Source organism: Artibeus jamaicensis, unplaced genomic scaffold, assembly GCF_021234435.1.
Source record: "Artibeus jamaicensis isolate MK-2021 breed Jamaican fruit bat unplaced genomic scaffold, CSHL_Jam_final contig_76, whole genome shotgun sequence".
Lineage (NCBI taxonomy): Eukaryota > Metazoa > Chordata > Mammalia > Chiroptera > Phyllostomidae > Artibeus > Artibeus jamaicensis.
This window is the reverse complement of record NW_026521954.1, coordinates 4,879,038-4,905,290: the sequence shown is the minus strand read 5'-3', so window position 1 is coordinate 4,905,290 and position 26,253 is coordinate 4,879,038. Positions and strand designations below refer to the sequence as shown.

Genomic DNA, 26,253 nt, shown 5'->3' with positions numbered 1-26,253 from the left:
AACAATTGTTGAAGTCAGGCAATGAAACCTGGGAGTTCATTAAAGTATTTTCTCTACTCTTCTATTTGAAAATTTCCATAATTAAAAGTAAAAAAAGCTTCAAGATTTGTAGACAAACCCTGCTATTACAAGGACTGCATCATGGGAAGGAAGGGAAAGGTGGTCTGCAGCTGAGGACGGGGACCAACCAACATTTCATTCCTTCATGTATCGAGAGGACAGGCTTTTTTGTCCCGAATATACCTAAGGCCTCCTGCAAGATGTACCTTATGTGGTCAGTGTTGGGGGAATGACATTCAGCTAAGGAAGCCATGATGAGGTGACACCTGGCAAAATGGGAAAGTGGACATTATGGTCATAAATTAGCAAACTTCAAAAAGAACAAACATTTGAAAGCAATCAGAGTATCTGTGCAGTAAGACACTTGGAATCTATAAAGTGGTTGTAGGGTTTGTCCAGGAATATATATATATAACTTTATTTAGTTATTTTTCAAGTACATTTTTGTCCATTTCTCCCATCCCAGCCCCCCTGCCCTGTGCTCCCCACCTCCCTCCCATTTCCTCCCCCCTAGTCCTCATCCCTGTGTCTTTCATACTTGTTCCTCAAAAACCCTCCCCTTTTTCCCCCTTAACAAATCGATTCTTTAGTACCTTACATTCCTTAGGCTATGAGTAAGTCTTTCCCTGGCTCTGCTCGTCAGTTCCCCATATTGCTCATCATTACTGTAAGAGACCTTGGAAAGGGGTGAAGGAGAAGCTGGAGGAGGTCTACCTGGAAAGCAACAGCGAGCTGCCTGGGTTGGCAAGGCTGAGACTGTCACCAAGGCAGCGGTCCAGCTCACACCAGTCCACACTAGTGGCCCTGAGTTTTTTTACACCGCGACTTCATACTGTTCTCTGAGTTCTCTGTTGTGTTCTTCACTCAATCAGTTGTGAATGTTACAGGGTAGTTTTAGGTTTTACTTTTACAGTATGTAACTTAAAAGTTCTGTTGAGTTGGTGGGAAACTGGTATTCTTGTGCAAAGTCACTGGAAAGATTTGAATTACAACCTCCGTCCCTGGAGCCCCAGAGGTTCAGTCCCTTAAGTCCTTGTTGTTTGTATACATGTGATGGTTTTCAGTCGAGTGGGGCTGCAGACAAACTGGGCTAATTTTCAGTGGAAGTCACAGCACATCATCACATGTGGGTGATGGGTTACAGTCATCATCATGTGCTGATTGACATTCAAGGTCTGTGACAGCTGCAGGTCACCCACACAATTCTCCTCCAGTCCCCCCCGCTCTGGCCCTTGGACATAGCTGGCATTCAAATCCAGTATCTGATGCCCCTTCTGGCAAGTTGGGACTGAAAAGTGTAAATGTTAGATTTTGTCGCCATATTAGAAAGTTACAGGGGAACACAGTGTGGCATGAAAAGCACGTTGTCAATTAATGAGATAGAACCAGGTAGGGATTCTTGTATGGATAAGAGAGGGAAGGTGTTTTTAATATGGGCGTGATCATGAATAATTCTTCTGAACTCAGTTTTCAGCTGATACATATTAATAACAGACTTCATTGAAAAGGGTGTCAAAGTGTCATGTGCAATTAAGGCTTAATCAGGGAGAAGCACATATGTGTCACTACTGCCAACAGAACACTGTTTAGGTGGCTTTTAATTCCCCACATTGCTGGAATAGAATTCAACAATTCTGCAATTAAGTGTGAGGTCTTTCAAAATCACTTGCCTCTTACACATATCACCACAATTGTTTAATAGTGACTTGAATAAAAGACTGTAGAGAAACATATTTGGAAGTAAGTGCAAATGAGGTTGTTGAGGGGAAAAGTGACCAGCGCTGGTGTATAGAATAGTGGTAAGATCTACAGAAGCTCCTTGCAGGGAGCGATGGGCATGAGCCAAACCCAGGAGGCTGTATGTATTGAGAAGTTGGGGAGGTTCATGTGGTATGCGTGGTCTGTGTGGTATGTGGGGAGGGACAGTGGCTGGTAAGGACAGGTTTGGCTCCAAGTAATAGAATGCCCGATTCATGGTGGCGTACGTCCTCCTTCCTCAGCAGGTGGTCCTTGGACAGCAAGGTCACCTGGGAGCCTGCGATTAATGTAGAGTCTTGGGTTCTGCCTCAGACTTTCTGAGTCAGAATTTTCTTTTTGGTGGAATTTCCAAGTGACTCTTAGGCACATTAAAGTCCAGTTGAGGCAATCACGATATTTAACATCTTGTTTAAATAAGGATTTGAAAGTAGGCAGTTTCAGAATGGCTGTATCTGCATCATTAGTGCCACAGACTTTTATCTCAGGATTTAGAGGGAAGCAGTTCAGGAGGCCGAATCTGTGTCATCGGTCACACAAGCTTTCATCTCACCACACTCCACCATCTATAGCGTGCTGATCTGGCCTTTGGGTTTGTGGGCTTACAGTTCCTAGAGGAGGCAGTAGCTCCTTGTGCAAGTGAGTTCCAAGCAGGAGGGATGGGGTCCACTCTTCTAATATCTCATTGGCCACGACTGGGCCACATGCTGACTTGTAGACTAATCACTTGGGAAGAAGAATGGTGTGAACGTGACTAATTGATACCATTCACTAATTTAGTTTTTAAGAATGGACTGCCTACGTATGTGCCAACTCCTGAGCATCCTCGGGGTAAAGCTTGGGATCACGTTTCTTTGCTCATTAATTGAACAAAATTAGGGTGGTAAAGAGAAAAGGGGACAATGGTTGTGAGGTAGGAACCCTTGTCCACCACAGGTAGGTGAGTCCGGATTTGAAGGAGTCTTGGAAGCCATGCCAAGACTGGACTTGATCCAGCTCTCGCTGGAGAACCAAGAGAGTGACATAATCAGATGTGCGTTTTGAGAAGTAAGTGTAGCCCGTGGAGCATAGACTGAGACCGGCTAGGAGACTCATACAGTGGTCCGAGTGGGAGGTGGTAAGGGCTGCCCCAGGACAGTGGGATGGAAAGACGGGGATACTTTTGGAAGGCTGCTCTGAGGCAGAAGCATTACTTCGTGATGCTGTATGTGGGTGGCGAGCAAGGGAGCGGACTCCAGGGTGGTTCTCTGGACCTGTGGTGGGACAGCTCTCCCAGCTGCCTAACACTCGGTGACATTTTAAAAAGTCTGTATTTCCCACACAGAGGACCACAGGATGCAGAGCCCTGTGACCTGGTTTTGCCCTTCATTTATCACAAACTGACTTCTGTGTCAGTACATCTAGAACTACCTCGTCCCTCTTTAGCGCTATTTTCATTTTTAATTCGGCAGTTATAAAACATATAAGCAAGTTAAAGACCATTTCTAACCTGATAAATGTAGGAAATCATAGAAAAGCAGAAAAAGGACGGCCCTTTCCGTCCTGCTTCTGGGACAGGCGCCTCTTCCACTTTGTGTCCTGAGTCTCACGACACATCGGGAGGTTCTGACCCTTGCACGTGCCCCTCCCCTTGGTCCGTCCCACAGTCACGCTGCGGACTGTCCGTGTCAGTCCGCAGTGTGCTGCTCCCGTGGTTGCTCTCTCCCCCCAAGTCTCTGCCCTTTATTTGTCACGAGCGGCCGGTGCTCCAAGAATAACTGTGTTCACTCTAATAGGACTTTAACTAAAAGTTTACGCCTTTTTTCTATTTATGTATGTGTTTAATTTTTTTAAAGATTTTATTTATATACTTTTAGAAAGAGGGGAAGGGAGGGAGATAGGGAGAGAAACATCAGTTGGTTGCCTCTCATGTGCCCCAAACCAGGGACCTGGCCTGCAACGCAGGCATGTGCCCTGACTGGGAATCAAACTGGGGACCTTTCAGTTTGCAGGACGATGCCCAGTCCAGTGCACTACAGCAGTCAGGGCTACTTATGTATTTAGATTATAACCTACGCAGTCTGCCTCTAACAAACTTCTAGTGTGCTGTAGCATTAAAATTGTGTTTTTTGGCTGTCTCTCTGCGCTAGTGAGTATGTTTTGTGAGGGCAGAGATTTTTGTTTGTTTTGTTAACAGATGTATCCTTACAGCCTACCCAGTATCTAGGCCCAAATGGGTGTTCAATAAATATTTGTGGCCAAATGAACAAATCTGTAGCTGATTATCCTCACCGTACTTTCCTTTAGGACATTTAAACCTCCAAATGGTTTTTCCATGTACCAACCATTCTGTGTCTTTCCCCCTTGACTTCATATGGTGTCAACTAATTTTAATATGAATCTAAAGAAAAGGGGGTACAAGAATGCGTTCCCCCAGAGAAGTCGCTCGATGCATACCACAGTGAAACACAAGGATGGTTGTTATCTGGCCCTTGGAGATACTGCAGCCCCTGCCTCCCTCCCTGCGCATGAAGCCTCGAGCTGACTGCACCAACATGCAGACTCCCCTTTGCGGCTGCGCAGCCGTAGGCAGCTGAGGAACTGGTATAAGGCGCACGGCCACACCAACACAACGTGGCAGGGATCCCCCTCCTCTCCAAAGGAAGGAAAGAACTTGGGAAAGGCGAGACATGGCTTTATGCCATGCTTTTATTCTTTACAGCCATTAAAGTGGTAAATATGATCACCCTATACGAGATAAGCAAATTGATCTCATCACAAGAATATAGAGTCAAGGAAAACAGCTGGTATTCCAAGGTAGACTTTGCCTCCAAATTCTACTTGTTTTTCAGCTTCCATCACTTTCTCATGAAAGTTCAAAAGAGATGAATGATTTTCCTTTTCTTCATTATTACTTTTAAAAGGCCAACATTTGATTTACATTTCCTGACAAGCTGCATGGCCTCGTCCTCCCTCCCGCCTTCCTGTTTTCTCCTTTCTCGTTCTTTCCATTTATAATCCAGCAGATGATAGTGTTTTGTGATGGCCTGTAGCTGCTGTGTTTTATTGAAAATTCCAGACAAATTAACTTATAAGCAGTCATTGGTGGCAGCTTACAGTGGAAAATATGATTTGGAGCCTTTTTTTCTTGCGCTCATCACTTCTCAGAGCCCCAGGAACAGATGGTCTCGTTTGCTGGATTCGCAGCTAGTTTTTATGCCCCTTTTCTCATGTGCGTTCATGGTGACTAGGTTTATATAAACACATATGCTAAGGATAATGACATGATTTTTTAGATGGAGGTTCTCTAGGAAAAAAATTACGCTTCAGAAAGAATCTGTGAGATCAACATACGAGATCTGTCTCCTAGAAAACGCATTCTCGAATTAGGCCATTTAAAGTCCATCTTCCAACTCCAGCCAGTAAATGCCTAAGTCCTTAGCTTGGCAGTCAAGGGCCTTGACCATTTGGCCACAGATGATTTTTTATATACTTTTTCCTTCGAGTCCAGATTATTGTGTCCTGTTTTCCAACACAGCGGGACTGTTATTTTTCCAAAATAGCCAACCTCTCTTCTTTTTCACCCATTTCTGTTTCTTTGGAGAGGTTTTTCTCTTCTTTTACTTAATGAGAGCATTTCAGCTCTCTCTGCTCACAGGCCTCCTCCCCCAGAAAGCTTCCCCAGCCTGGATTTGCTTTCACACCTCTAGCCCTCACAAGTCTTTGCTTATTCCTTCTGTAGGACGCTTATACTATAACTTTTAGTTTATTTCTGCCCCAATTCAGAGAACCATTTTAGGGCTATTCATTTAGAAAAAGGATGTGTCCGAATACTTAAAAAGATGCTAATGGTATATTGGGGCCAAGTCACAGAAAAGCAGTTCAGTTTGAACGCCTGCAGCTTGGCATGCGCAGTTTGTTTGACCCATCTCCCCACCCGTCCCACCCCTATTGTCTCCCAGTTGCCATGCACAGACTTCTGTGTGCTGCCTGAGCCCTCATGGCCCTTGAGTTCGCGAGCTCCATGGAGCGGTTCAGTTAATAACTTGATACACTGGGTTCAAGTTAAGGCTCTGTCACAGACCAGCTGGCTGTCTCAGGCTAGGAGTCAGTGTTCTCATGATACCTCTGAGTGGCCTTTTGTATTTGAGGTGGGCCTTATGCAAATAAACAGGTTCACTTTTGGGTTTGTTGATTTTTGCTTATGAACTCAAATACACACAAACAGATGGCCATGTGTCAGAGATTCCTGGAATGAATTGGAGAACAAGCATATTTATCTTCGAACTGGAAGAACTCCCTGCAAAACTGCCTCCAGCTTATCTTGAGGCCTTGGAAACAGGAGTGACACTTTGCTGCTGTCCATCAAGAGACTGGGCTGGGGTAGGGTTGGCAGCTGTGCGCAGTCCTTACAGCACTCCTCTACCCGGTGCCCACGCCAGACACCAGTGTAATCCCAGTACCTGGGACGTGCCCGCTGAGCCTGGACAGGGCCCCCTGACTCGACCCATCGCTGCAGCTAGATTTCTACTGCCAGTAGATCAGAGTTGGTGAAAGAGAGATGTCATGGTGAGACATGGTTGGCATCTTGTAATTAGGAAAACTTTGGGGCACTGCTTTGGTCAAAAATGGCAGACTTGCATTTACTGAAGGTTAGTAGGATGTGAAATACTGTATGCAAAAGGACATTATAAATTAGGAAATGCTATAAAGGCAGCTACTCTTGCTTCATTGGTGTCCTTCACATAAATGGTTTTTGAAAACCATTTCAGAGTGCTTGAGAGCTAGGGGTCACCTCCATTTTATGGGTGTGGACAACTTAGAAGGTTTGTAAGTTTGCCGGCGTCTCCCAGTTCACAGTAAGTGGTGCGCTGGGACATCCATCAGCTCTGTCTGACTGCAGGCCTCTGCTCTTTGACAGATCACGCTGGCTCCCAGATCACAGCCTGGGCATGTAAGTTACTTCTCAGAGCAACAGTTACTACTGAAATTAACATTCTGTTTCAATATATAGAGCGGGTTGTGTTCCTTCTTATTCACCCTGGTTCCACATTCCTTCCAACCCAAGGTTCCCATTTCTGGGGATGTGTGAACAAGATTTGCTCCTGCAAAGAAAACAGGAGACAGGAAATAGCAAAGGACAAAGGAGGAAAGGCCAGGGTCAGGTCAAGAGCTTCCCACATCTTCTCGTACCAGTCTGGCATCAACCAGACAGAAGCCTTAGGGAGGTCCTAGAAACCAGAGGCCATAATTAAAAGATGGAAAGATAAATAAATGCAATGCTGAAAACACAAGACACACAATTACAGCTCAGACTAACATCGATTAGCTTAAAATGTCTGCACAGGTAAATGATATGCATGAATTTTAACTTTGCTTCTAACACCTTACTTAAAGCAGCTTTACGTTCATGCCTTGGGTTTTGTATAAAGCTTTGACAGAGTCACAGATTCCTGATGTCAGTCCACGTTATCTGTGAGGCTTGAGGAGTTCTTCTGCGGCTGCTGGATTCCAGGACTTAGTATTTATCACACAAATTACTAGCTTTGCTGCTGCTCCTGAAAGTGGGTGGTAGTTATGTCTCTGAATATCTTTTTTTTTTTAAAGATTTTATTTATTTATCTTTAGAGGGGAAGGGAAGGAGAGAGGGAGAGAAACATCAATGTATGGTTGCCTTTCGTGCATCCCCTGCTGAGAACTGGCCTGCAGGGAACCGGCCTGCAACTCAGGCATGTGCCCTGACTGGGAATCGAACCACGATTGTCTGGTTCGCAGGCCCGCGCTCAATCCACTGAGCTACACCAGCCAGGGCAAAAAGTACATATATGTACATATGTGCAGAATAGTTATTTTTTAAATTATTTATTTATTTATTTCCAGAGAGAGAGGAAGGGAGAGAGATAGTGAGGGAGAGAGGCATCAATTGATTGCCTCTCGAATGCCCCTGAACGGGGACACGGCCTGCATACCAGGCACGTGCCCTGACTGGGAATAGGACCAGTGACCTTTCTGTTTGCAGGCCAATGCTCAGTCCACTGAGCCACACTAGCCAAGGCTGTGCAAAATATTTAAGACTGTTAAAACTGGGTAGTAGCTACATAGATATTGGTCTTATTATTCCATTTATTTTTTGAAATATTTTATTAAAAATATTTTTAGAAAGCAAGAATGCTGAATGCAATAAAAGTCCAGTAACAGAGTCTACTGTTTTGTAGATGAGGAATAATCTGACTTTTCTTTTAACCTCTTGTGGCTAATTTCTACTTGGCTTTTGTGCATGTCACCTCATTAAGCCTCATTTCCTCCAGGCATCTTATAGGCCCCCAGGGGTGGGTTCAAGGCCTCTGTATCTTTTCATAGCATTCTCTCTTTTCCTTCTCCAAGTACTTCTCCCCCCATCACGTAGTTTCCTGTTTACTTGCTGTATGTACCCAGTGGACCCTGAGATGTTCCTCTAGGGGCAGGTGGCTTCTTTGCTGTAGCATCCCTAGAGACTGGTGTGCAGCCGTGCACCAGAGGTACTTATTATGAATGCGTTAACGGATACCTCAATGGCTTAAGTTCACTGCTGTGCACATGGTGGGCTAGAGTTAGATACTTGAAATCACCAGTCATATTTGCTACGTATCAAGTATGAATTGAAAGAATAAAGCAACACATCTTGGCCCAAAGGGGCTGTGTGTCCCTCTCTGGGATCTGGCAAGTCTGTGGCTCTTGCACCACAGTGTCACAGTTGGAGAAGAGGAGCAGGGCGATGAGCTTCTTGTAAGGAAACATTATCCTAGACCCACTGACTCATCTAGGTTCCGTTAAGCTTTGGCAGGGCCGTACCCCACTCAAACAAACTTCCTGGGTACAGGGAGGTCAGGGACCTTCAGTCTGTCAGCCAGGCCAGCTTTTCACAGGGAGGAACACTGTGCCTGCCTCCAGTACCCGCAGCAGCCCAGCCCCTGATTCGTCTCAGGTTCAGGGTGTGGCTGGCTTGCTGGCCCCCAGTGTGGCCTCAGCGTGGAACCTGCTGCAGGCCTCACTCAGGCCCTGCTCCCTCAGACTCAAAGAGAACTTGCTTTCTTTCCCTTTCCTTCCTTCCTTGATTATTTTTTAAAACCTGCTGTCCCTGGCCCCACAGGAGAGGCAGAACTTTTTCCCTGACAAAGCCAGCTGTTGGCTGGAAGCTGGTGCTTGTCCCAAGGACCTCTCTTGACCAGACCTGGTCCCTGAAATCTTACAGCACACTGTTCAGTGTTGAGAGCAGTTAGGACCGTTTGCTTCCCTGACATTTTGCACCTCAGGTTTCCCAGGCAAATGATTTTACCTTTCTGAACCTCAGCTTCTCTGTCTGCAAAACAGAATAAATAATGCCTCACAGTAGAATGCTGAGTTAATAACTAGGGGCCATGTAGTAAAGTGGTTAGGTTGACAGAGTGCTTAGGCCCAAATCTTGCTTCTGACCCCTCAGTTTCCCCATCAGAAATAGGGTGATCCTGGTCCCTACCTCACACACTGTGAGTACTGCGTGCCTGGCCCCTATCAGCACCATCCAAAGGCATGCTGGTTTAGCAATGTCTGCTAGTAGTAAGCACTCAATGCACATTATGTTCTATTACAGTGGTTATTGCTTGTCTTAGTCCATTGAGGTTGCTGTAACAAAAACACTGTAGATCAAGTAGCTTATAAAGTATAGAAATTTCTTCCTCACATTTCTGGAGGCTAGGAAGTCCAAGATCAAGGTGCTGGCAGACTCAGTTTCTGGTGAAAGCCCACTGCCTGTTTCACAGATGGTCATCTTCTTGCTACACTTGGTAGGAGGGGCAATAGATCTCCCTGGGGCCCTTCTTAAATAAGGGCACTAATCACCTCCCAGAGGCCCCACTTCCAAATGCCATGTCATTAGGGAGTAGGTTTCACAAAGGAATTTGGGGAGGATACAGACATTTAGTCTATAGCATTCTGCTGCTCCTGGTCGCCCAGAATCCGTGTCTTTCTCACATGCAAAATACACTTATTCAGTCCCAATAACCCCTAAAATCTTCACTTGTTTCAGCATCAACTCAAAAGTCTCATCTAAGTCTTATCTGAATCAGACGTGGGTGAGACTCCAGATGTGGTTCATCCTGAAACAGATTCCTCTCCAGCTGTGAACCTGTGAAACCAGAGAAGACATGTGCTTCCCAAATACTATGGTGAGACAGGCATGGGATAGACATTCCCATTCTAAAAACAAGTCCAAACCAGGGGGAAAACCCCATGAGGTCTTCAGATTTGAGAATAATGCTCTTCGGCTTGATTTTCTGTCCTCCAGGCTCACTGGGGCAGGGGTCCCACTGTCTGGACACACTGGGACAGAGGTCCTGCCCTGCAGCTTCGCAGAGCAGGAGTGGAGCCTCCAAGACTTTGTGGTTGTGAGGACTGATGAAATAACACAAGGCCTGTCCTGAAAAAGTCCGGTCATAGTTAATACAGTGAGAACGGTTTACACGGCATCAGTGTAACCCGGCAGCCAAGGAGAGTGGACTGGAGTGCACAGGCACGAACAATGATGACTTCATTGTACTAGACTGAGGACAGTAGACACTGTTGAGTGAGCCTGTGTCCTGTGTGGCTGTCACATTCAAAATGACTGAGTGAGTACAGCAATGACTCTACATCAAATTTGGCATTAAGCTTGAACATTTCTTCAGGAAACCATTCAGATGATTCAGAAGGCTGTAGCTATGGGCAGCTGATGATTGGCAGCTTCATCATGACAATGCACTCACTCATACATCACATCTTACACAGAGTTTTTTGGCAAAACATCAAATCACACAGGTGACTCTGCCCCCTTACAGGCCATATTTGGTACCCTGAGACTTCTGGTTTTTCCAAAACTAAAATCACCTTTAAAAGGGAAGAGATTTCAGACCATTGATGAAATTCCGGAAAATATGACAGCAGATGATGATTGGGAGAACTGTGTGAGGTCCCAAGGTGCCTACTTTGAAGGGGATTGAAGCATCATTGTCCTATGTACAATATTTCTGGCATCTTGTATCTTCTTCAATAAATGGCTCTTTTTCATATTACATGGCTGGATACCTTCTGGACAGGTCTTGTGTACAAAAATATTTGGCATGCATACGTGCCCAGTGGATGTGGTCCTGAGCCTTCCTTCCTGACCCTTGACTTTGGTAAAGGGACATCTCAGACAAGAGGCAGGTGACCATTGCCACTGAGTTGCAGACATTCATTATTGCCATCACTTCAAAGGTGAGGAATCCACTCTAGGTTCCTGGAAAAGTTCCAACACCTTTGGTGCCCTTGCATCATTATGATTTTGAGACCGATGAGCAGTTATAATTAGTTTCACCTTGACCCTAAGACAAGGCTTGCAAGGCACAAACCCATCATTGGCATTTAATTGAGTACATATTTCTGAGAGAAGCTGGGAAGGGACCTTGGAGATTATGAGCCTAAACTCCAAAATTTACAAGGTGGAAATGGGCCCAGAGATGTAATGCGAGCTTCCTGAGATCACACGGCCTGTTGAGGGCAGGTAGAAGCTAGGGCACACACCTGCATGCCCAGCCCCATGTTCCTCCGGGGCTGCCTTCGAAGACATCCCCCTCCACAGCGAGGAAGACTCCAGACGGCTCTGTGCCAATCAGTCAGACCCTTCTAGATGAATTCCGACCCTCCTCTGAAAGCCAATTTAGCTTCCCCTTGCCCAGAGCCTAACCTGTGTCTACTTGAAAAATTCAGGTGAGGAGAGCCATGTCTCGGGTGCACCCTCAACCTGTAAACATTTGAGAACCTACTTCCTTCTCACATCTTCTTGGCCCTTATATTTCCATCAAAGCCTGCAGAAGTTGTTTCCATTTCTGTATCTTATCGAACTGTCTATGGAGACCAGGATGCTGATGATGGTTTATTTTATTTTCCTTAAAGATTTCATTTATTTATTTTTAGATAGAGGGGAAGGGAGGGAGAACAAGAGGGAGAGAAACATCAGTACGAGAGAGCAACATCGATCTGTTGCCTCTCCCACATGCCCCAAGTGGGGACCAAACCTTCAACCCAGGCATGGACTCCAACTGGGAATCGGAACAGCGACCTTTTGCTTTGCAGGACAGCACCCAACCAGCTGAGCCAAGCTGGCCAGGCTGATGGTTTATTTTACAATCCATGCATTCCTTTGCTAAGTAGCAACTCTAGAGACCTTTTATTTTAAAGTTTTTAGAGAGTCTTTACCATGGGACATGGCATTGGGATCCTAGCTTCTAGAAAGTGTGCTTGTTCTGTGCACCTGAAAATTGCGCTGAGCTGCCCAGGTACACTCCTCTTGGTGCAGTGCAAGTGTGCGTGGTGTGGTGGAATTTTGTGGGACTCTCCAGCCACAGCAAGGAAACAGACAGGAGTTGCTGTGTGCGACTCTGCAGAGGAGTGCGGCCCCCCGGCAGGGCCAAGCAACCTGCAGGGAAGAATCACCGTTCTGTGTGCGTGGGTCTGTGCTGTGTGGTTCTGCCTGAGAACACCGACACACACACATTTAAGCTTTGAAAAGAGTGAGGACATTGACAGAGAGTTTCAGTTGTGTTCAAAGCCTGCAGATTTTTTAAGACAATTTTTTAAAGGGCAGTTTTAGTTTCACGGCAGAATTGAGCAGAAGACACACATTGCCCGTGGCCCCTGCCCTCATATGTAAGTAGCCTCTCCCTTCATCAAAATCCCCCACCCAGAGTGACCGTTTGTTACAGCTGATGAACCTGCACTGACACCTCACCATCACCCACAGTCCACTGTTCACATTACAGTTCCCTCTCGGTGCTGGGCATCGTGGAGGTTTGGACAAATGTCTGATGACCCGTATCATATCCATCATTATAGTATCATACGGAATGTTTTCACCCCCCTGAGAGATCCTCTGTGCTCTACCTACTCACCCCTTCCCCAGCCCCACCGTCGGCAGCAACTGGTCTTTTATTGTCTCCATAGTTTTGCCTTTTCCAGGATGTTGTATAGTTGGAATTGAATGGTATGTGGCCTTTCCAGATTGGCGTCTTTCACTTAGTAATATGCAGTGAACCTTTCCACATGCCTTTTCATGGTTTGATCACCCATTTCTTTTTAGCAATGAAAAATATTCCATTGTCTTGGTATACCACTGTTTATTTATCCATTCATCTATTAAATGGCATTTTGGATGCTCCCAAGTTTTGGTAATCATGGGTAAAGCTGCCATAAACATCCACATGAGGGATTTTGTATGGACCTAAGTTTTCACTTTCTTTGGGTGACTATCAAGGAGTGAGATTGCTAGATTGAAACATATCATTTTAAGGAACTAAATGAAGGTGAACAAATAGAACTTGTTTTAGAAGGGGGAACTAATTCTTATTAAAAGTAAACTAAACTATCTTTTAATGAAAAAGGAAATTATGATTTATTATAGGAAGGAAAGGAAGTTTGGTCTGATATTTATTCACCAATAGCTTTGTTCAGGAGGTAGGAATTGATATTTTTCAGTCTAATTTTTAAGGAGAAACATACCTTCCAGTTTAGAAAAAAGGTTATTTTTTGGTGAAATTTGCTATGCAAGTCGTGCTTTTTCTGTTTCCACTATAAATTATAATTAAAATGCCTGAGTTTAAAGTTGAGCATCTATATTTAGTTGTAACACAGGGAGAGGATGTCAAAATCTTTGACTCTAAATTTTCAGTGTGTTTTCTTTCGCGAGCTCATTGCTGCTGGGTTTTTCCATGAATTTGAAACATGTGTGTGCAGTACTTTGGAAAGAAGAGTATTTGCTTAAACTTTATAGGATGAGCTAAAAATAGCAAAACAGCGTTTCTATTTTTGGAATGTCTTTCCAGCTGAAAAGTGAATGTGATCACTGTATACATTAAGCACAAATATTGAAAAGGGAACAGATATTTAAATGGCAAAATGTGTTAGCTGGTTTAGAAATGTCACAAGCATTTTAATGAAGAGATAAATTGTGTCAAAAAGCAAATTTCTGTTTTAACAAGACTGCCGACTGCAGAGAGAAAAAAGGCCCCCTGCAAGCGGTGGGAACGTTCATCTTTAGGAGGTTTGTTCCCGCCATGTTCCCTCTGGAGTTACAAGTTCAACGGCTCTCTTTTTCACACTGCAGAGTCAGTGGTTCCAGTTGGGTTGCAGCCAGCTATTAATTTTGCAAGGCTTTTGGATAAATATAATGAAGTGAAGGTGGCTGGAGCCCCCCAAATGTTTTTATTAAACTTGCTTGTTATTATTTTGACTTACAAGAAACTTCGATGGGACACACAAGTGTGGGGGCTAAAAATGTTAATACTTTCCCTTCCGCCGTCTAAGTTCTTTGAGGCTGGGCTCATAATCACAACAGAGAGATTAACAGGAGAGAATCAAAGTTTCAATACATCTGTAGGGAATTCATGTGGGCCTGAAAATTCCAGAGACAGTGAGGCAATATAGGGTGTGGCAATATAACACTTTGGACAAAGGAGAAGATGGGGGGACGAATGAGGAATCAGACTTCAGAAGTGAGAATGGACGGTTTGCAGGTAGTTGGGGAAGAGCAGAACATACACAGCCGGAAAGTCCTTGCAAGGCAGGCCCGGAACAATGAGACACAGGGCTACCCGCTAACAGGCACCTGCCTGGTGCTCTCTTAGCTATCACACTTAATTCAAATCAGGCTAAGGTCTCCTTCCTGGAGCAGGTTTTCCTGTCTGAATCTCTTGGACAGGAAAGTGTTAGGGAAGGGTCAGCGGTTCTTTCTGAGTCTTTTGTTTCTTAATGAACAGCTTAAAAATCCATATCTCACAAAGGCAACTTCAGGGTGGCAGAATTTTGGTTCCCTTTACAATCAAAATATAAAATTAGAGCCCTTAATTTAAATGTTGACACGGGTCTATAGAAGTACAATGCTCTTTAGCTATCACCTGAACTTATTGTCTACCTCCAAATAAGCCTTCGCCTAATTTATTCGTTTACTTTTCCCCCTGTGTTGTCTTTCACTCATTCACCAATTTATTAAGCACATTTGCTCTGAAGCCAATCTTCAAAGTACTCGGTTTTCTCACTCAGAGAGTCTGTTTTTGAAGTTAGCGTGATTTAAAACGTGAGTACGTGTGTGCTCGAGAGAAAGAGACAGATGTGGACGTGTGGGGAGGCACAGGATTGTGGGGAGGCGAGGAAGAGTAGTGAGTGAGTGGGGGGGAGGTGTGAGTGGGCAGAATCAATGGCCTGGGGAGGAATTTCTGAACTGTCTGAAAGTGTGCTGGGCTAGTGTGCTCGCGAACCCCCAGTCTCTGCCCAGCTAGAATGACAGGGATTTACCAGAGAACCTTGGGGTGCTCACTGTGTGGCTTATAAAGTAACAAATGGAGCACAGTCATCCTGCCAGACACAGCGACTCATGAGAAGGGAGAGGAGACACTGAGAGACACCTGGCTGCAGTTTTGGCCTCAACTGTTTGTCCTGTCTACAAACCCAGGCAAGATCTTGAGACCTCCAGCCCATCACTTCTGTATTATTTCTACATTAATAATGTATCCTATTGTATTGCTCAGGGTTCTCTAGAGAAACAGAGAAAATGATTTATATATATTCGAAGTCTGTCCATTTATGTCTTAGCATGTATTACTTTTTATGACTAACTAATGTTCCATTGTGTGGGTACGCTGTATTTTGTTCATTCATATGAGGGAGAGAGAGAGAGGGAGTATAGAGACTTCGTATAGGAATTGGCTTGTGTGGCACGGAGGCCAAGACGTCCCAGGGTCTGTCATCTAAAGGATGGAGAATTCGGGAAGCTGAAGGGCCTGAGGGTTGGGGAGCCAATAGTGCCAGTCCTGGTCTGCGTCCTAAGGCATGCATGTTCAAGGGCAGGAGAAGATGGATATCTCAGCTCAAGCAGAGGGCAAATCTGTCCTTCGCCTTTTTGTTCTATTCAGGCCAAAGACCGGATGATGTCCACCCAGCGTTGGTGAGGGCAATCTTTACTGATTCAAACGCCAACCTCTGCACCCTCACAGTTACACCCTGAAATCATGTTTACCAGCTATCTGAATACGCCTTGTCCAGTCCAGTGGACACATAAAATTAACCATCACACGTACCCATTATTAACCAACAGCAATCATGGCTGCTACTACTATTACCACCACAGCTAATGTTTGCTGAGCACCTACTATATGCAAGGACTTAGGCTGAGTGTTTTGTAGACATCTCATTGAATCCTGAAACTAGCCCTTGGAAGTGTAGGTTCCATTGTTGTGAATCCTCAGGAAATTAATTAACCTGAAGTCATTCAACTATCATCACACAGAGGGATTTTAAAAATTAAGATATAATTCATATACCATGAAATTTGAATTTTTAGTATATTCATGTCACCACTATCTAATTCCAAAATAATTTCATCTCCCCCAAGAGAAACTTATTAGCCATCACTCCTCACTTATCCCCCCCTACCAGTCCCTGGGAATTATTAATCTACTTCTGTCTCTACGGATTCTTGATTCTGGGTATTTCTTATACATGAAATCATACAATATATAGTCTTTTGAGTCTGGCTTCTTTCACTTAGCATAATGTTTTCAAAGCCCATTTATGTCTTGACATGTATTACTTTTTATGACCAACTAATATTCCGTGGTATGGGTACGCTACATTTTGTTCATTCATTCTTCAACTGCTGAACATTTAGGTTGAGTCCACTGTTTAGCCATTATGAATAATACTACCGTGAACAGTCATGTACAGGTTTTCTCATGGACCTCTGTTTTCAATGCATATGGAGGGATTTTTTTCATGATTTTTCTGGACTTGATAGTATTCTCAGCAGGTATTTTTCCTGGAAACAAACTTTTATGCTGGTGGGAGATGACTGCACAGTGTCCTCTCTGCCTTTGTCCAGCTGGGGTCCTCCTCCCTGGGAAGCCCACTCTCGCATCATGGTCTGTCGAAGTCCTGAAGTCTTCCAGCCAGGAAGCTGGTCCTTCCTCTGCAGCCCGATCTTACCTTGCTTCTCTGGGAAGTCCACGGAGTTCCTGCTAGCTCCTCCTGCTAGATCTTTCCTGCTCAATTCTCCAGCTACCCTTTCTGATCCTTGAGGTCAAGCTTCAGGTCTGACCACTTTTGCTATTTCTTGTAAGGACAGATGTTGCTTTATCCAGTAGGTGTTCGTGAATTGAATAAACTTCTGATCAGCTGCTGTGATATTTATTATGATCCATAATAAGAAAAATATATTTGGTATTTTTCCCCCTTTCTGGCAGAGAACTTCTAAAATCCTTGGGTTTTCCCATGAAGAGAATAAGAAAGGTGTCTTTTGTTATGTTTATGAGGCAATTTTTGGTTAAACCCTTAAGTCAGCAAAGGTTGGAGGTTGGTTACCAGGGGAACCAACCACGTGATTGAAAGGTTGAAGTTTCTAGTCCTGCTCCCTAACCTGGGGCGGGGGAGGCTGGAGATCAGTCACCTATTGCCAATGATCTAATTAATTATGTTTGTATAATGGAACCTCCATAAAAACTCAGATGATGGGGTTCAGGGAGCTCCCTGGTTGGTGAGCACGGGTCGCCGCAGAAAGAGCGCTGCTCCCGGAGGGTGTGGAAGCTCTTCTCACTCTCCCTGTACGTGGCCCGGCTCATCTCTTCCATCTGGCTCTTTCTGAGTTACAGTCTTTTGTGATAAACCATTAAGCTCATAAGTAAAATGTTTCCCTGACTTCTGTGAGCCATTCTACAAATTGATGGAACCCAAGAAGGGGTTGTGAGAACCTGTGATCTGTAGCTGGTCAGTCAGATGTGCACTTGACAGCCTGGACTTTGACTGGCATCTGAAGTCGGGGAAGAGGACAGTGTTGTAGGACTGAGCCCTTAACCTGTGGGATCTGACAGTATTTCCAGGTGGATAGTGTCGGAATCGAGTCGAATTGTAGGAATTCTAGGCTGGCGTTGGAGTAGTGCTTGGTGGTGTGGAAAGAAAACACACACTGTAATTGGTGTCAGTTGTAGTTGCCAAGTGGTTCTGATTCATTTGAAGGTGAGTTTCCTTTTGTTAGTATTGCAATGGCGTTTTTTAAAACCAGGTCTTGTAGGAAAGTGGGGAGAAGGGGTTGGTAGGGTGAGGTCATGCTTTTGCATCCCCCCCCTCCCGTTTGAGAGGGAGAGCAGCCAGTCTGAAAATCCCTCCCAAGCTCAGAAGGTTTTGCTGTCCTCGCCTGTTGCTCCTTCTGGAAGGAGGAAATTGGCAGAGGAGTAGGGAGGGGTGTCAGGGTTGTTTTTGAGGGGGTGTTAGGGTCAGGCTTAGTAGGGGAGCAATTCTTTCAGTTTCTGCCTGTCTCCTCTTTCTCAAGTCCTTCCTTAATATCTCAGGAAAGCTGAGAGGGTGAGAGATTAGACCACACTTTTAAAGTTGCTTGGAAAGGCAGCAGTCCTGGATTTTCCGTAGATCCTATTGGTTTAAATAAACCTCTGCAGCCCTATCTGGATAGCCTATTGTTCTGCACAGAGCAACCATGTCTTTATTTTTATTTTTATTTTTTTTTAGCTAAGTGATCTAGAACTATGGAAGTGGTTGTCAATCCTAGCCAACAAAGAGAATCACCTTAGGGGGAAAATACACACACACACACACACACACACACACACACTCCTGGGAGCTTAAGTAAACTCAGACGTCAACACTAATATTAACCTCTCTGACTGAATTCATTGTTCTGACACAATTTGCTTGGCTGGGTGGAGTCTTAGTAATTAAGTATGCCTTCTCCAAGATGCTACCGTTCATTCATTCCTTACTGTTCCACACACAGCCCTCTTCACCCATTTTTACACGACCTGCCTGCCCTCCGAGGTCTGCCCTCCGAGGTCTCTGAGAATTGCATCCTGCCCAGGCAGCCACATCAGCAGCCTTCCTTCCCCACCCGCTGCCCTTGACACCACAGGTAACTCTGATAGACAATCAGGTCTCAGAACTATGAGCATCTTTGAGCAGTGACAATTCTGTCTGTAGAGGTTCTCAGTTCCGGCTGAAAGAGAATCGCAGGGAGCTGTTAAAAGTCACCGATGCCTGGTCTACATCCAGTTCTTCCCTTGGGGAATATAGTCTCAGGGAAGGATACATTTTTCAGATGGGAGGGAGTGTGGTGTTTTTTCAAAAAAATTTTAATTAATGTATTTTTAGAGAGAGGAGGAGGAAAGGAGAGAAAGAGAGAGAAACATCAACGCATGTTGCCTCTCATGTATCCTCCACCAGGGACCTGGCTTGCAACCCAGGCTTGTATCTTGACTGGGAATTGAACTGGCAACAGTCTGATTCAAAGGCCCACACTCAATCCACTGAGCTACACCAGCCAGAGGGGAGTGTGGTGTTTTAAGAAGACTTGTTTGGAGTGTGGGATCAGTTAGATTGTAGTTAACAGTTTCCCTTTAATGAAATTTCAGATTATAACAGAATTTCTTTGTGAAATGTGACCAACAAGCTACATGTTGGCGGTGAATTAAAATAAGATCTTTCATGTGTATTTCTTAAAGTATTTGGTGTTAGAGCTCCACACCTTACTGTCTATCAAGTCTTGTCTGTGAGAAGGTCTTTGGGTTCCTGTGAAACGAGTGATTCTGTCCAGTGCTGGGCCAGGGAGACCCGGAGCAGAGGGAGACCTCAGTGCGTCTGAAAGAGATGTCAGCGTTAGGCGAGTTCAGGCCAAGCTCTGCCAGAGCCTTCGCCGTGATGTGTATGTTTGGAGGCTTGGATCAGGTTTAAACAAATGAAGTTTTGATGTCCCTGTTTCTCCTGCGCCCTATCCCATCGTAACTGCACTACATTCAGGATTTGGTCTGACTTCAATTTTTTTTTCCTTAAGAAGTGCAATTTTTATTCTCTTAAATGTAATTTTTTTTGCCATTCCACTTCCTGCCCAAGTGGCAGAAAATTTATCCCAATCAGTTAGAGGCAATGCAGGTTTCTTTAGTCAGTTTGGGGCTCCCCTTATTCTCTCCTCAGCGTTGCTTCTGAGCCGCGGGCATTCTCACAGAGTGCAGTCCTGGTGCTGGAGGGGTGGGGTACAGCGGTGGTCGTTGTCAGTCTACCTTGCCCCACCTGGTGCTCAGCTGCCCATCCACTCCCATCAAGATTATGTCGTTGCCCAGGTGCTTTAGAGATTTCTGTGCAGTTCAGACCATTCCAAGGATACAGGACAATTTTAACCACTATCTTAGGGGGCTGTTTGTTAGTGCTGTATTATTGTTAGACCGAGGTCAACGAATCTCATATACTAGAGCATTCTCAAACTTTTCATGTGCATACAGCTACCTGAAGACACGGTGAAACAAAGGCCCTGACTCAGTAGGTCTAGATGAGGGCAGGGCTTGCATTCTGACAAATTGTCAGGTGGCACTGGGGCTGCTGGTCCATGGACCGCACTTTAAGGAGCAAGGCTGGAAAGTCAGAAGGGCTCTGACTTAATGGAGCTTCCAGCCTGCCTCTCTTCCACTTGCTTGAGGAAGTGATGTGGTCACAGGGAAAGATTTGGTTAGATGGCTACAAATGCACTCCCATTTTCTACCTCTTAATATCTTCAGGGAACATCTCTGCTTGAAAGATTAAAAGAAAAGCACTTCCCTAAAATGCTTCTAGGGCAGGTTTCAATTACCCAGGTTTGCTCTTTCAGAATGATACCTCTCTTGACTTCCACCCCGCCTTTATCACTTATCTTCCCATGTAACCTAAGGGAAAGAGAAAAAAAGAGGTGACGCCTCCTACATCTCCCATGATCCTCCTCTTTGTACTCAGGCCTTGAGTGTGAACTAGACTTGCTTCTCTACTTTTAGCGAATGGAGTACAGCAGAAGTCTTGGGATTAACTTCTGAGATTAGTTTATACAAGCGATTTTCAACCAGTGTGCTACAAGAACTTTTAAAACATGCAACACCTGACTATTTAGTCAGGGGCACTGACATTTCCCCCTTAGATTGTCAAATAAAAAAGTGACAACAGCCAACGCGATAGCCATTTCATGTGAATGAATCAAAATTATACCTATTTTTTTGTCAGATGGACAAAAAATCTATTTTTTGGTGGGCTGCAGAATTTTAGCAGTAAGTTTGTGTATGCCCTGGGATGAAAAGGGTTGAAAATCGCTGGTTTAGACAACAGCTGACTTCCTCCATGGACACGTGGTCTTATTCAAATCACTGGTGCTGGACTGCAGGCTGCCATTCTGTGAGCAGCTGCATGGAGAGGCTCACCATGGTGCAGCCACACATTGCTGCCCTGGGACCGACAGCCTGCAAGGAGGAAATCCTGAAAACAAGTAGAGGAGTGGTCTGGAAAGGGGATCCTTCAGCCCCAGACCAGTCTGGGGATGGACTGCAGTCCTAGCTAACAGCAGTCTCAAGAGAGACCTTCAGCCAGAGGCATTCAGCTGAGTTGCTTCTAGGTTTCTCACCCACAGAAACTATTGATTTAAGCTTCTCAGATTTGGGGTAATCTGTTACTCAGCAATGCCAGGCATTTAGCGAACATCATTAAAATGTCTGACTAACCTAGCATGATCATAATGCACAATTATTATGACAAAAGGAAAGAGAAGCAACATTCTTGGGCTAGGGTGGCTATATGGAACTCAGTTGAGTGGCTCAGAGGGACACATGCCTTCACATGTCGGTTACTAGAACTTTGGCCTTTTTAATTTTTATTTTGTTCAATGTGGAACTCTCGGGTGTCTGAGTTTGAAACTGAATTTAACTTTTGTAGCTATAAACCGACTACACTTGCACCTATCATCTTGTTTTGGAAGAGAACCGGTGAAATCAACATTTCTCACATTGCTAAACCTTCCGGGCTGAAGGTACAGAAGGAGCAGAAGGTGCCTTTCCTCTGCTCCTTTTCTAGTCTCAATAGCCGAGCTGTCTGACTCGGAGAAAACCACCACCTTCGATTACACAGAGGTTATTAAGGGGCCGGGGAAACACTAGTCCTTTTGTTACCAGCAATCTCCAGAGTTTAGGGATGGGGGTAACCCCTAGAAAGTTGGGCGGGCTTTTGTGTTCTCTCCAACTCTGGGGCTTTGATCAAACCTCAGAGACAGGAATTTCTAGTTTTCCGAAAGTTGTGCGAAACGGACCCCAGAGGCCTAGAAAGCCGCGTCCCTAGTCCAGTCTTCAGGGCTTGGACTCCTCCCATCCGAGCTGCACGGCGCGGGCCTCCGGAGCCGGAGCCGGGAGACCCCGGCGCCTCCCAACTTCCCGCCGCGCGCCCAGCGTGGCTGTGGGCGTGGCGAGGGCGGGGCGGCCCGCGCTCCCTCCCTCCCCTGTCCCGCGCTGTCCCCACCCACTTCCCTTTCCGAGTCCGGCAGTCGGGCAGAAGCGACCGCTCCGGGCAGTGACGCGCGGGGAGGAGCCCGCCGCCGCCGCCGCCTCTGCCGGGCGACTAGCCATGCCCACGCCCCGCCGCTCCGGGAGCCCGCTCCGGGCTGCCTGCCGTTCCACGGGCTGGAGACGGGAGTGAGCGGGAGCGGTGGGCGAGGAGCCGCTGCTCGGCCCGCGATGTCACCATTGTTCAGCTGGGTGGCCAAGGTAGGCGGTGTCGGGCGGGCGCTTGTTACTGCCGCGGACCGCCCTGGGAGCCGGTGTCCCGGCGGGCGCTGTTCTAGCACCATTTGTAACTGTCCGGGGTCCGGAGCGCGGGGAGCGCGGGCGGCGGGGGTGGTTCGACGGAGCCCCGGACGCCTGCGGCAGGGGGCGCCCCGCAGCCCTGGGATCGCGGCAGGGGAGCGGCCAGTGCGTCCTGGGTCGTTGTCCTAGTGGTTCTCATTCATTCCTAGGCATCCCCTTGGAGCAAACGGGCAAGTAGCGTCACACCCATTTCACAGGTGGGGAGAGTGAGGCTTTCGCGGGGACTCCGGGGCTCTCTCTCGCCTGGCGATCAGCTTCTCTGGCCCCGCAGTCTCCCACGCGCGGTGGATTCAGTGATTGGTGTTTTATAGGCTCAGACCTGTGTGTTATCCTCCTTGATTTACGTTTGTAATAGGTTGTCCGGAATAGTACACCGAGGACGTCCAAAATGCTGATAAACTTAGTGCGCCTAGAAAGTGTCTTGTCTTTTAACTCCCTGGCTTCAAAGGCAGGTTTTGAAATCTGAGTTTGAAATGTAAGTTATTTGCTATTTCCTTAAAGTTTTATTTTCAGAACATTGGCGCCTTCAGAATAATTGAGCGTGACAAATCCAGGCCGGTGTCAACTATTGCAAAAAGGAAGGGATTGGAGTAGATTTCTAGAGTTCCCGCTAGCGTGAAAACACAATAATAGAATAATACTCCATCCCCTGGGTGTTTGTGCGTTTTGAATGATGCATCCCTCACAGCCTCTAGGGCCAGCAGGGCAATAGGGCATTTTTCTCACTCCCTCTGGACCCCCTCTCTTTGCTAGTACTTTGGCAGTGCTCGCTCCTGGGGTATGGCATGGTGAGTAATCGGCTCACATTGAGAGAACCCGTTAGCCATTCTGTGACCCTTCACGGACACTAATTAGGTGGTTGTTAGAGCTCTATTATGATGCAGCGCTTTTAGAGTGTTGTTTTAAAGTATGTTTTTTGAATACCTGTTTATGAGACATCTAAGCCTTTGCCTATCATTTAAGAGATAATAAAATGGAGACACAGAGACCAAGTAAAATTAGTTGTTAGACAGGTGCCATGTCATATTCCTCCCGAGAACCTTCCCCAGAACTGAATCCTCCTTGGAACCTTCACTTCCTGAAATACAGCTGGTGGTAAAAAGAAATGACAAAAAAGTTCCAAATTGTAATTTTTTGCTGAAGAAAAATGGCTAATACCCAGATTTTCTGGCTTGAAGTCATAGCTAATTGGCTTTTATAAATAATGCTATTTTTTAAATGGTGTTATGTAGTTTGAAAAGTAATTTAGGGTGTGTGGTCTGGTTATATTTTACTTAACCCATTTTAGGTTGAGGATCTGACTGTAGTTAAGGCCAAAATGAGGGGAAAAAAACCCCAAACAAATAGAAACTTATATTTTTGAATTGCAAATCAATAAGAAGTTAATCTAAAAATACCCAACTTATTGCCAGTACTGTTTTATGGTTTTATTTACGTTTCCAAAATGTATTTAATAAAGTGCTTTCCACAGGGATATGAGAGAGACTTTTGGCCTATGGTGGGGACAGTGAAAACACCAGACCAAAGCCTTATTTTTTTTTTTTTAAAAAAGGGCTTTTCATAAGGATAGTCGGCCTCCTAGCAATGCTTTTGAAAAGTTTATGTAAATGAACTCCATGTTAATAATTTGATCTAAATTCTGAATCATGTTATTTCAAAGTTATTTAAACTGCAGAACAACAACAAATGACAGTGTTTTGAGAGTAAATTTGTCAGTTGTCAGTGTAATTTTAAAAGGTATTGTTTTATTTCTTCCAGGTGGTGTGCTATTATGAATTGCATCCTGAAATTGATTTTCATAGACAATATGTTATTCTCTGAGAGCTTTTAGAATATGAAAGTTCATTTCTTGGGGTTGTAGATTATAAGAGTGACTTTCTATGGAACTTATTTGTTTTTCAGCTGAGACAAGTCACTCACACACTTTGCATTATAGACTAGGGGCCGTTTTAAAGGCAGAAGCAAGAGGGACTGATAATGCACGCAAGGCATAATCCCAAAGTGCATTTATATTTGATTTTACAATGGCCCTTGGAGAACACACATGCAAATGAGCACACGCCTCACACAAGCATGTAATTTTCTTTTCAATTTTGACCCTTGCAAACTGCAGCTCAACAGCTGGTCAGGAAGGAGAAAGGGGAGTGGGTGTAGCTTGAAGCAGATGGATACCTGAACCTGAATTTGTTTTTCTTGGGTGATGCATTAATCTTGTATGAATGTTTACAGTGAGCAATTTTATGGTATCAAAGTAAAGCCAAAACAGGGAAGAATTTTATTTCAAAGAGATTATCTGTTAAAAAAATTACAATGCAGACTTTTTTGTTTTTGGTTTTGTATTTGGTTCCAGCACCTGGAACATTAAAGCAGGTGTGCATTGTACCACAAGTGGGGCCAGGTTATATAGAGGTGTTGTTTTTTGATTAGTCTCTCATTGAGAACACTTGAGTTTTACATGGACTGTAACAAAAAAACCTCCCAAGCTTTGTGACTTTCATACTAAACCCAGAGACATCCCCAACAACCTGGCAGTTCTGAGTATTTCTACGCCTCCATATACCAGTTGCTGAAGACTAACTGCAGCGGAACCACTAGGCAAGTTTCTGAAGTTACTCGGGTTTGCACCTGCTTGTAAACATAATGGGTAAGATTATTGCTAGCATCTGTAATTAGTGGAGTGTAAGTGTATGTGTTCATTTATCAGGTAAAATGGAAAATGGGACCTAAATATAGTCAAATTTGTTGTATTCTCAGATCCAAGTGCCCTTTCATATAATGTAGGCCTTGTATTAAGTGATTTTCCGGTGCTCGTGTATTTATTCAGTAGGTGTTTATTGGGTGTCTTCTGTGTACCAGACACTGTTCATGCCCTGGAGGAGTTAGTTTATTTTGCCAAATAGATTTAACCTGTGAAAAGTGCACACTGAAGTTTCATAAGCCATATAGTTAAAAATGCATTGGGGAAGGAATGAGTCTTCTGTAAAACAAGTAATTGATTACTAATTGATATTTTATGTAATACCAGGTTTCTCATGTTTTGGCTTTGCGTAAAACATAGGTTTATAGCTATTATTCATTTATGGAGTTATTCAGTAAAATATTTTTGATGCAGACATTTTTTAAGCAGGTGCTATTTGAGGAACTGGAGATTAAGCAGTGAACAAGGCAGACCAGGTTCATGTTTTTATGGAGCTAGAATTCAGGTGCGACAGCTAATAGATGGGAGAAGCAGGCAAATAGATGAGCCAGGTGTTCTCAGATGGTGGCGAGTGCTAGGAAGAAAAGTCAACAGGGTGGTCTGGTAGAGTGACTGGAGCCTGGGCTGGTAAGGAGGTGACATTTCATCAGTGGTAAGAGGGCACTAGGCATGGTCCAGGTGGAGGGACCCGTGGGAACCAAGGCCTGGCGGTGGCACCAGGAGGGCCTGTTGAAGCAGCAGGAAGAAGGCAGGTGTGATGGGTGTGGTGAGGGGAGAAGGGTGGACCCTGAGTCTGGAGGGTTATCTGGGCCAAGATGTTGAAGGCTCTGTAGGCACAGAATGGGTTTGGGTTTGCTTTAAAGAGCCTTGGAAACCACTAGAAGGCATGAAGGAGCAGAGCGCCATCCCATCAGCTCAGCCCGTGTGTGCTAGCTGAGGGGCCACTCAGGTCGCTGTGGTTGGGGCAGGAGGTGAGAGTGGTAGCTTGGACTTGGGTAGGAAGGGGGGAGCGCCAGTGGGTACACGGTGGTTCTTTGTCTTCTGAAATGATGTGACCCAGTGGCTTTGCTGTCTCATTTGTCTGAGGTTGGTGCG

At 45.1% G+C, this 26,253-nt stretch overlaps 1 protein-coding gene across 6 annotated transcripts in view; it reads left to right on the top strand.

Moving 5' to 3' along the window:
- Positions 1 to 26,253, top strand: part of TBC1D1 (TBC1 domain family member 1) — a 202,263-nt gene that overhangs the window by 46,245 nt on the left and 129,765 nt on the right. The window contains exon 1 of one of the 6 annotated variants that reach the window (XM_053672343.1): positions 22,141 to 22,361. The exons of the other annotated variants lie outside the window; for them this stretch is intronic. Within the exon in view, the coding sequence (XP_053528318.1) occupies positions 22,332 to 22,361 (30 nt within the window). The 5' untranslated portion in view covers positions 22,141 to 22,331. Of the gene's footprint in view, positions 1 to 22,140; positions 22,362 to 26,253 lie in introns of those variants that run through there. 6 annotated transcript variants of the gene reach the window in all.